At 43.3% G+C, this 11,917-nt stretch overlaps 1 protein-coding gene across 2 annotated transcripts in view; it reads right to left on the reverse strand.

The window, feature by feature from the left end:
* The window catches only part of SLC3A2 (solute carrier family 3 member 2), a 44,682-nt gene that overhangs the window by 5,420 nt on the left and 27,345 nt on the right, over positions 1 to 11,917 (reverse strand). For both annotated transcript variants that reach the window (XM_060758233.2, XM_060758235.2), the window contains exons 3-8: positions 9,501 to 9,674; positions 9,295 to 9,395; positions 8,008 to 8,076; positions 7,726 to 7,787; positions 3,901 to 4,105; positions 1,299 to 1,442 (exon numbers count right to left, since the gene is read on the reverse strand). In XM_060758233.2, the coding sequence (XP_060614216.2) occupies positions 1,299 to 1,442; positions 3,901 to 4,105; positions 7,726 to 7,787; positions 8,008 to 8,076; positions 9,295 to 9,395; positions 9,501 to 9,674 (755 nt within the window). The remainder of the gene's footprint in view (positions 1 to 1,298; positions 1,443 to 3,900; positions 4,106 to 7,725; positions 7,788 to 8,007; positions 8,077 to 9,294; positions 9,396 to 9,500; positions 9,675 to 11,917) is intronic.

Consider the following 11,917-nt stretch of genomic DNA (forward strand, 5'->3'; position numbering starts at 1 on the left):
TGGGGTCTCACAACCTCTGAGGATGCCTGCCATAGATGCAGGCAAAACGTCAAGAGAGAATGCTTGTGTTTATTTTATTGTTCGTTGTGTTTAGAAGTGGGGATAACCGCAAGGACAACAACAAGAACATCAACTGAACAAACACTTGGTTTCTCTTGTCACTGGGGAACAGCAAAACGATGCATACCTTCTCCATCTACTGTTTGGAAACTAAAGTATCCTAACATGCTAGAATCGTAAACCAAGAGTAAACCTGGCCTATGATTCTGGCTGAAAAGGAGCAAGCATGAGTTTTCCGTTTGGACATCACATTGTTTACAAGGCCTGCCAGTAAAAGGAACCAAGCAGGAGTAATCAAGCACCAGTGTGTTTGTTCATCCACAGTAAGTCCAAATCCAAACGTACAGTCCCTTTGTTTATTTGGCCTCTCCTGCCACTAACTTCCTTTCTTATCTTGCATTCCTTCCCCAAAATCATCCCGGTGATTCCCTGTATAGTCTCTGTGTAGAAGCCATTGACATCTAGAGGCATGTGGACAATGTCAACAGAAAGGAGGAAACCATGAAAATGAACAAAATCTGGCTACCAGATTTTTTTTTAAAAAACCCTCTAAAATCAGGACAGTAAATAAAGAGCAACACTCAGGAAAAAGGGGAATTCCAGACTGGAAACAATCAGGGCCAGCTAACACCTCCAAACAAAGGATTCCCCCAGGCAGGAAGCAGCCAGACCTTAAAGCTGCAAGGCCATTCAATGCTAATCAAGGTGGCCAATTCCACATTTATTTTTATTTTAATAGTGTCAGGAGTGACTCCTGGTGTGAGAGAATTGGCCGTCTGCAAGGACGTTGCCCAGGGGACGCCTGGATGATTTTGATATTTTTATCATCCTTGTGGGAGGCTTCTCTCATGTCCCCACGTGAGGAGCTGGAGCTGATAGAGGGAGCTCATCCGCCTCTCCCCGGATTCGAACCTGCGACCTGTCAGTCTTCAGTCTTGCCAGCACAGGGGTTTAACCCACTGCGCCACCGGGGGCTCCGCCAATTCCACATGCCTCAAGCAGACAAGAGTTCTTTCTCCCACCCTGGACATTCCACAGATATATAATCCTCACTTGCCTAGTTTCCAACAGACCTCACAACCTTGGAGGATGCCTGTCATAGATGCGGGAAAACATCAGGAGGGAATGCTTCTGGAACATGGCCAGACAGCCCAGAAAATTCACAGCAACCCATTATTATTATTATTATTATTATTATTATTATTATTATTATTATTGAAACCCAGTATCACTCCCACCTGTCCAGGGAGGTCTCGCAGCCCAATCTCATCACCGTAGTCTGTGAAAGGTGTCCCTGGCAATGTATAGAGGAGCATGTGGTACAGGCGGAGAATCTGCTCGCCCCTCAAAGCATCCAAATAGCCAACGCTGGGTCTCGCCACCTGCAGAACGACAAGTACTTAGCATCCAAGCAAAAGAACAATATCAAAATCATTTAGTTGAATAACACTAGATAACAAACTTTGAAAACAAAATCTTTTCCTGGTTTGAAAGTGTTATTCCTGTTTGAAAACTTCATTTTTCTGGCTGCCACAAACTACCATCTATACTCGAGTATAAGCCGAGTTTTTCAGCCCCCTTTTAGACTGAAAAAGCCCCCCCCCCCAGCTTATATGCAAGTCAAAGTTATTTATTATTTTGTTCTGTTATTACTATTATTACATTTATAATTTTTCTCTATTAATGTTATTATTACAGGTCGGAGGTTTGAATCCAGGGAGAGAGCGGATGAGCTCCCTCTGTCATCTCCAGCTCTCCACATGGGGACATGAGAGAAGCCTCCCACAGGGATGGTAAAACATTTGAGCGTCCCCTGGGCAATGTCCTTGTAGATGGCCAATTCTCTCACACCAGAAGTGACTTGCAGTTTCTCAAGTCACTCCTGACATGATTATTACATTTATTATTCTATTATTATTACATTTATTACTTTACTCTAATTTTATTATCACATTTATTATTAACTCTTATTATTTTTATTATAGCATTCCATTATTTTACTCTATTATTATTACATTATTACATTTATTATTTACTCTATTATTATTATTACATTTATTATTTTACTCTCTATTGTTACTGTTATTATTACACTTCCATTATTGTACTCTATTAGTACTATTTTATTACATTTATTATTTTATTCTCTTTATTATTATTGGAAGGATATGTAAGCACATGGACCTTGAATAAGGTTAGAATAATGGTTGAGTCAGAGTTGGACAGTCTTATCTTCAGTTACAGTTTTATGTAAATATTCAAAACCATTGAACCGACTGATGCTTCAATGTCATTTTATTGGTATCTATTTTTGTTTTTATTTTGCTGTGGCCCAGTCTGTGTATATGTGTATTGTGTGTATATATGTGTGTGTATATATGTGTGTATATGTGTGTTTGCATATATATATATATATATGTAGTTTTGTGCATGTGTTGTAATGTAATTTTTGTTTTTTTGGCTTTGTAAGTCTCTTCTGCTGTGTTTTTCAGTGTCACTTGTTGGCCTGGTCTTGTGTCCAAATTTTGTGTCAATTTGTCCAGTGGTTTTTGAATTATGTTAATCCCACAAACGAACATTACATTTTTATTTATATAGACGGACCAGTAGCTGCTGCATTTCCCACCCTCGGCTTATTTATTTATTTATTTACGACATTTATATGCCACCCTTCTCACCCCAAAGGGGACTGAGCAGTTTACAAGGTATATATACATACAATATATAATATTATTAGCATAGTACAAATAATAAATATTGCTATATTGTACTATACCAATTATATTGTAATATTATTTGTAATTTTATATGTAATATAAATATATAATTATAATATCATATTATTAGTAGTAGTAATATAATATAGTAGTAATATAATACTTTATGTATTATAATGTAATATAGCATTACATTACAATATTATAAATATTATATATATATATATATATATATATATATATATATATATATATATAGGTAGGTAAAGGTAAAGGTAGTCCCCTGACATTAAGTCCAGTCATGTCTGACTCTGGGGTGTGGTGCTCATCTCCATTTCTAAGCCGAAGAGCCAGCGTTGTCCGTAGACACCTCCAAGGTCATGTGGCCAACATGACTGCATGGAGCGCCCTTACCTTCCCGCCGGAGCGGTACCTATTGATCTACTCACATTTGCATGTTTTCGAACTGCTAGGTTGGCAAAAGCTAGGGCTGACAGCGGAAGCTCACGCCGCTCCCCGGAATCAAACCTGCGACCTTTCGATCAACAAGCTCAGTAGCTCAGTGCTTTAACCCACTGCGCCACCGGGGGCCTATATATATATATATATATATATATATATATATATATATAATATTATATTATATTATACTATATTATATTATTAGAATAGCACAGGAGACAAAGTGGAACTGTCCCCTGGCCCCACTCTCTTCACTCCGGCCCAGAACAGCAGTTGGTGGTACTGGGGGAGAATCAATATGTTTTCCCAGCTTTTTGTGGTAAAATTAGGTGCGGCGGCTTATATTCGGGTCGGCTTATAATCGAGTATATAAGGTATGTTGAATTGGTTGAGACTCAATGAGACATGCACTGAAAACCTATCGCAAAATGTACTATAGCAGGATGTCCTGCAGAAGCCAAGTTTTTGCAGTTTAATAAACATATTTCCATGTTTTGGACTGCAACTCCCACAATTCCTAACAGCCTCAGGCCCTTTCCTTTTCCCCCTCAGCCGCTTAAGCTCCTGAAAGAGATGTTGTGGTCTTCATACTCATAGCCCAGCGTGCTATGAATATGAACACCACCACACCTCTTTCTACATCGCAAGGCTAGCTACTCACGCTCCATCCAGCCCACTTGTCCCCAGCTGCTCTGATGTAGTTCTTGATCAGCTGGGAGACGGTTTCTCCCCTCTTGGCATCCTCCTGGCCACTCTCTGCCAGTCCCACCAGGTACTCGCTGGTCAGCACATCGACACCTGCCGTTTCATTGAGAAGGGAGAAAATGCCCGGAGCATCCTGCTTCCGTGTCACAGCGATCAACACCCTGAAGGAGGAGGACAGAGAAGGTCCTTGAATGAGAGTCAGATCAAAATGGAAGTTTGTGTCTCTCCAGGCAACACTCTGAGCCAAGGAGACACAAACAGGGATGCAAGTATGGCATGGTTCTATGGGAACACCAAAACAACACAGGTTTATAATGTAACAGGAAGTTTTTAAATAGTACTGGCCATTCACTCAATATGCCCAAATGTGAACACTGGTGGAGTTTGGGGAAAATAGAATCTTGACATTTGGGAGTTGTAGTTGCTGGGATTTGTAGTTCACCTACAATCACAGAGCATTCTGAACCCCACCAGCGATAGAATTGGGCTACACAGAACCCCCATGACCACCAGAGTGGGCCACAGCAACGCGTAGTAGGGGACGGCTAGTAAATAAATAAATGAGGATGAAAGGAAGGAAGTCGAAGATGGAAGGAGGAAGAGGGAGAGAGGGAAGGAAGGAAGGACGAAAGGGAAGGAGGAAGGAAAAAGACAGAAGGATGAAAGGGTGGAAGAGAAGAATGGAAGGAAGGGAGGGAATGATAAGGGAATGAGAGAAGGAAAGACAAAAAGGAAGGAAGGAAGGAAGGAAGGAAGGAAGGAAGGAGGGAGGGAGGGAGGGAGGGAGGGAGGGAGGGAGGGAGGGAGGGAAGGAGAAAGAGGGAGAGAGGGAAGGACAAAAGAGTGAAAGGGAAGTATGGAAGGAAGGAAGGATAGGAGAAAGAAAAGAGAGAAGGAAGGAAGGATAGGATGGTGAGAGAGAGGAGGGCCTGAGAAAAGAGCCCAAGGGGGCGCATCTGGCATAAATGCTTAGGGCAAACAATGCCTGGGAAACTCTCATAAACCAGAGTGGCCATTTCAGGTTTGGAATTAATCCTTCCCAACATTTCTAATGCTTCCAACAGAATGTAGTTTACCTACAATCACAGAGCATTCTGAACCCCACCAACGATTGCATTGGGCCAAACCTCCCACACAGAACCCTGACAGATATCAAGGGTGCTTTGATTGTGCTTTTCCGGCCTGAAAGAATGGGGTTGGACATGGTGGTCCATGGGGTCCCTTCCAATTACAAGGTTCAATAATAATAATAATAATAATAATAATAATAATATACTGTCGAAGGCTTTCATGGCTGGAATCACTCAGTTCTTGTGGGTTTTTTCGGGCTATATGGCCATGTTCTAGAGGCATTTCTCCTGACATTTCGCCTGCATCTATGGCAAGCATCCTCAGAGGTGAGGTGAGGACCTCACCTCTGAGGATGCTTGCCATAGATGCAGGCGAAACGTCAGGAGAAATGCCTCTAGAACATGGCCATATAGCCTGAAAAAACCCACAAGAACTGAATAATATACTGTATTTATATTCCACTCTAACTCTCCAAGGGGATTTTTCATTCCAGCATCTGGAAGTAATTCTCAACTCCGGCTCTTGTTCCATTTTTCCACGCTGAGGAGCCTGTTATCCATGGACAACTTCCTGATCAAATTGCTGGCATGTCTTCAGGGGCATATTTTACCTCCCCACCAAAGTGGTATCTATTTATCTGCTCACATCGCTGTTTTCAAACTGCTAGGGCTGAGAGCGGGAGCTCACCCCAACCTGCGGCTTGAACTTCCTACCTTTGGGTTGGCAAGATTTTCTCTAACTAGCAGTTTATTTTACATCACCACCATCATCTTTAACACTAATAATGATGATGCGAGAGCCTTCTTCCCTAGAGGTTTTTAAGCAGAGGCTGGATGGTTATTTTCTGAGAAAGCTTGGATTGTGTTTTCCTTCATGGCAGAAATGGATTGAACTGGATGGCCCTTGAGATCTCTTCCTGTTCTGGGATTCTATGAACATTACCATGATTAAGCAAAACAATAAGCCAATTGTTGTATCCAAGGAGACCTCAATCCAGCTTTAGCAAATGCATGATTTTTTTGTGGCTTCAAGGCCTCTTTATCCAGCATTCCCTGATTACAAAGAGGCTTTTTGAAATCCCTAGGCCATTGCTCCCTCCCATTCATTTTGCAAGCAACTGTATGTAGTTGTCAGAACTAGAAGCCTTATCTTTCATTATCTGATCTTAGGCCTGTTGTCCAAGGAGAACGTCTATGATATCCATCACTCCCCACGGTAGAAGCCAATGGATGGAAAGAGAGCTTCCTTTCATTGGTTCTAATTTCCCCACTATTGCCTCTTTGTGGATGATCCCAGGATACAACTCAGACAAAAGGGAGGAAAAAATAAATCCATTCTGAATTTTTCCGTGCAACACACATACACTCTTTTGTTATCTACACCTTTTGATGTAATACAAAGCAATCTCTTTCAAAGGGAATTACTTGGATGAAGGGACAGAGAGTTTCATCTATGCAGATGATCATGCCATTACCGCTCAAGCAGGGAGCTTTGAGATGGTTGAACAGAAGCTCTCCGAAGCTCTAGGTGCTCTTACTGCCTATTACAGGGAAAACCAACTGATCCCTAATCCACCTAAAACACAAACATGTGCTTTTCACCTTAAGAACAGACAAGCATCCTGAGCTCTGAGGATCACCTGGGAAGGAATCCCACTGGAGCATTGCAACGCACTCTGGGAGTCACTCTGGACCGTGCTCTGACCTACAAGAGGCACTGCCTGAATATCAAGCAAAAAGTGGGTGCTAGAAACAATATCATACGAAAGCTGAATGGCACAACCTGGGGATCACAACCAGATACAGTGAAGACATCTGCCTTTGCGCTATGCTACTCTGCTGCTGAGTATGCATGCCCAGCGTGGAACACATCTCACCACGCTAAAACAGTGGATGTGGCTCTTAATGAGACATGCCGCATTATCACGGGGTGTCTGCGCCCTACACCAGTGGAGGAATTACACTACTTAGCCGGTATTGCACCACCTGACATCCGCCGGGAAGTAGCAGCCAATAGTGAAAGGACCAAGGCAGTGACATCTCCAGCTCATCCCTTGTTTGGGTATCAGCCAGCACGTCAACGACTTAAATCAAGAAATAGTTTTCGAAGATCTACAGAGACACTCGCTGGAACACCTCAGCAAGCGAGAGTCCAAAAGTTGCAGGCTCAAACCCAGAACCTCAATCAATGGCTGATACCAAATGAAAGACTCCCCCTGGGCACACAGAAAACTGAGCAACGTGGAAGATGCTGAACAGACTGCGCTCTGGCACCACGAGATGCAGAGCCAACCTTAAGAAATGGGGCTACAAAGTGGAATCCACGACATGCGAGTGTGGAGAAGAGCAAACCACTGACCACCTGCTGCAATGCAACCTGAGCCCTGCCAAATGCACAATGGAGGATCTTCTTGCAGCAACACCAGAGGCACTCCAAGTGGCCAGCTCCTGGTCAAAGGACATTTAATCAACTACCAAGCTTGCAAACTTTGTATTTTGCCTGTTTGTTTGTTTGTTTGTTTGCTTGTTTGTTAAGAAATGCAATGCAATTGTTCGATCTGCTCCTGACACGATAAATATAAAATAAATATAATACTTGGATGAACCCTTGGAACAACTGGGTTAATCTTTTCCAACTTCATAATGTCCTTTTTGAGACAATTCAATGATTAACAGCGACAAACAGTATTGCGCACACAGAGGATACTTACCTGGCATGGTCTTCGGCATATTGTTCAGTCAGGTTCTTCCAGGAATCCAAGATCTGAGTGTCCTGAAGGATGAACAAGTTGAAGGAATAGGATTGAGGCACCCGAAGTATCGCAGGCTCCCGCAATCCCGTCCCTAAAACTCCCAATTCCCTTCCCCTAAAAAGAGGACTAAAAAAATGCCCGACAACAAAACCAGGTTATTGGGTGATATGGAGAAGAAGCTTAGCTAGATTTGGCCCCCAAAAGAGTCGCCAATGGACTCAGGTGACTCAAAATACTTACATTTAAGCTCTCGACGCTTCCAACCTGGATCCCAGATACACCTTCCTTCAGCCAGAATTCAATGGCTTCCTGAGGAATGGACAATGAGAAAGTTAGTAGCCCTCTATACATTACTGGAAAGCAGAACTCTATCTGGGTTGCTAGGCCCTAGTTGTGATACTTCATTTTATGTATGACGGGGTAAAGAAATAAATACAGCCACGCGGCTTAAGGAAGAAAGTGTTGTCACTGAATTAGACACAGTCTGGCTCAAATGTGTTTTACCAGCCATGAAGTACAATGAATTGGCTGCTGGGGAAATGCATTCAGGTCCCAACTCAAGCACTAAATGTACTGGGTGACCCTAGACTTCCTTCTTTCCATCCTTCCTTTTCTTTCCTTTTTCCTTTTTCTTTCATTTCCTTCCTTCCTTGCCTTTCCTTCCTTCCCTTCTTCTCTTCCCTTTCCTTATTTTCTTCGCTTTCCTTCCTTCCCTTCTCTTTCCTTCTTTTCTTCCCTTTCCTTCCCTCCCTTTCCTTCTTTTCTTCCCTTCCCTCCCTTTCCTTTTTCACTTTCCTTCTTTTCTTTTCTTCCCTTTCCTTTCCTTCTTTTCTTCCCTTCCCTTCTTTCCCTTTCCTTCCTTCCCTTTCCTTTCCTTCCTTGCAGCTTCAAATGGTAATAAGTGCTAATCAAAGTGGCCAATTGCAACATTCACACTTGCCTCAAGTAGACATGAGTTTTCTCCCACTCTGGACATCATTCCACAGATATATAAACCTCACTTAGCTAGGTTCCAACAGACCTCACAACCTCTGAGGATGCCTGCCTTAGATGTGGGCAAAACGTCAGGAGAGAATGCTTCTGGAACATGGCCAGACAGCCCAGAAAACACACAGCAACCCAGTGATTCCGGCCATGAAAGTCTTTGACAACATAATATTTTTATTTATTGTTTATTTTTATTTGTCCCCCCTCCATAAGGGGACTCAAAGTGCCTTAGCATTGCAAAGTGCCCCCTAATTAAAATGTAAGGGATACTAGGAAAGAGAACATCTCTATGATAAACTACTTTATTTTTATCCTGCCCTATCTCCCTGAGGGAGATACATATGTGTGTGTGTGAGACTAATAAATAAATAAATAAATCACAGGAACAGGAAATACATTTTTTACAGTTCACAGAATCCTAAGATGACAGGGGTGGGAGGAAATCTTAGGTCTACACAGTCCAAGCTCTCTCTGATGCAAGAAACCTTGCATCGTTCCCATTCCCTCTCCCTTTGAGAGCTCTTTCCCTCCTTCACTCACTTTCATTTTTTCCTGGAGTTCATAGTTCTGATCCATCGGTTGGCTGAACCAAGGCGACTTACTCCGATAGTTGGGCGTCAAGTCTAAGATGACCTTTAAGCCTGAAAAAAGAGACGTGGCACAGGTCAAAAAAGCAGTTCCTTGGAGCTAAGGAAGCAAGATCCCAGGACGGGAGAGGCATCAGTCCACTCTACTATACTCTTTACTTTTTTTCTTTGCTGCCTGTAGAACATTTCGGAACTCCGCCAATGTGCCCAGACTGGAGTCGACCTCCTGGAGGTTGGTTCCGGCCTGGTCGTCTTTGGGGTTGACATGAAGCGGTCCAATCACCAAACCTTTCACTTTGAGGGAACTCAAATAATCCATTCGTTGTTTCAGACCTGAAATTGTAGGAAAAAGTAGTAATAATATAGTAATAATATACTTTGTTTATATTCAGCTCTATCTCCCCAAGGGGACTCAGGGCAGATTACAGAACACACATACGGCAAGCATTCAATGATGTTATACAATTAACAAGGACAGATAATACACAGACAGAGGTAAAGGCATTTCTGGCATCTTGGAGGCTGTGTTTGACTCTGGCCACTGCGGGGTGGTATTGCTCCATCTTCCATGTCAAGGAGCTTTGTTGCCCTTAGACGTGTTCCTGATCAATGTCCTTAAGGGTGCCTTTTTTACCTCCCACTAAAAGCGGTACCTATTAATCTACTCACATTTCTGCTTTCGATCAGCTAGGTGGGCAGGGAGGCAGGGCTAATGGCAGGTGCTCACCCTGACCCAGACAGGATTTTTCTGCAGCTAGCAGTTTAGTCCAATGTGCTAAGCCTGCCCCCCTTAGTATGGATTATGAGCAAAGTAGAACATCCTATCCCTGAGTTATAGAGAGAGTAGAGAATCAGAGAAAGGGTTCTCAGCTACTTTCATCAAGAAGAAAGGAGAGAAAAGGAACTAGGAGTCGTAGTTGACCACAAGCTGAACACGAGTCAACAATGCAGCTAGAAAGGCCAATGCGATTCTTGACAGTAGCAATAGTAGGGTCTAAAAAGCGATGAAGGTCATAGTCCCACATAGCCATGCGTGACTTTTACTCTATCACTTAAGACCTGGCTTTTTACTAGAGCATTCGATCTCTGTTAATTTTTAATTTCTGTATGTATGTATTTTTTCTTTTACAATTTAGCTGTAAATCGCCTGGAGCATTCTCGGATGGAGGGCGATTAATAAGTAATTAAATATGATGATGATGATATGGTATTATGCTTTGGTCAGTCCTCCCTTGGAGTAACTCTGTGTCCAGTTCTGGGCAAAGCAGGAAATAGACAAGATGGAAAGTGAAGGGCAAACTAAATGGTCAAAGGTCTGGAAGCCATGAATTCCCCTTGAAGAAGTGTCTGAGAGGGCTGGGTATGTCTAGCCCAGGCATGGGCGAACTTCAGCCCTCTGGGTGTTTTGGACTTTAACTCCCACAATTGTTTTCCCATGCCTGGGGGATATGTTTAAATATTGGAAAGGATGCCATGTTGAGGAGAGGCCAAGCTTTCTTTCTGCTGCTCTAGGGGCTAGAACACAGAACAATGGATTCAAATTAAGGAAAGAGATTCCACCTGAACATTGGGAGGAACTTCCTGACAGTAAGAGTTGTTTGACACTGGGATATGCTCCTATGGAGGCTGTGTGACCATCTGTCGGGAGTGCTTTGTGTCAGATTTGGGTTGGACTGGATGGACTTTGGAGTCTCTTCCACCTTTGGGATTCTGTGATTCAACACAGACTGGGTGGCCATCTCTTGGGAGGGCTCTGATTCTGTGTTCCTGCCTGCCAAAAAAGGGTTGGACTGGATGGTCTTTAAGGTCTCTTCCAACTCTAGGATTCTATGATTCTGTGTTTGTTGTTCATTCGTTCAGTTGTTTCCGACTCTTCGTGACTTCATGGACCAGCCCACGCAAGAGCTCCCTGTCAATTGTCACCACCCCCAGCTCCTTCAAGGATACCATCCATCTATCTTGCCCTTGGTCGGCTCCTCTTCCTTTTTCCTTCCATTTTCCCTGGCATAAATGTCTTCTCTAAGCTTTCCTTCTCATGATGTGGCCAAAGTACTTCATCTTGGCCTCTACTATTCTTCCCTCCAGATTCTTTGTTTAGGCACAGCAAAACGTGGCTCTGACAAAGCAGCAGCAACCAATGATGCAAATTGCATGAGAAGTTGCCCTTTCCATTCATGTCTTCTCGGCATGTGGGTGGAGGGAGAATGAAGGAGGAAGTGGATTGCCATCTCGCCTTTGCCAGTCATTCCCCTCCCGACTGAGTCAGCATTCTGCCCCTGACGTCAGGATCTGATGAAACAAAGACCAAAGGTTGCTTGCCGGGAGGAAAACAGAGCTGGCTAAAACCGGCTGCCGCTTGGCTTGGCTTGGCGCTGAGAAGTCTGCCTGCCAAAGCCGGCCAGTGTTGCTTTTGCAATAGGAAGACAAAGGCAGCTGATGATCACGAATGCCCTGAATACTGCTGAGAATAAGGGCAACTAAGAGATCAAAAGCAGGCATTTCTATACCCATAAGCCCCCTTCCTGCCTTGTCTGTAGCAAACACAACTAACTCCCATCCAGTCCGTTTTGCAAAAC

The sequence above is a fragment of the Anolis sagrei genome, chromosome 12, assembly GCF_037176765.1.
Source record: "Anolis sagrei isolate rAnoSag1 chromosome 12, rAnoSag1.mat, whole genome shotgun sequence".
NCBI lineage: Eukaryota > Metazoa > Chordata > Lepidosauria > Squamata > Dactyloidae > Anolis > Anolis sagrei.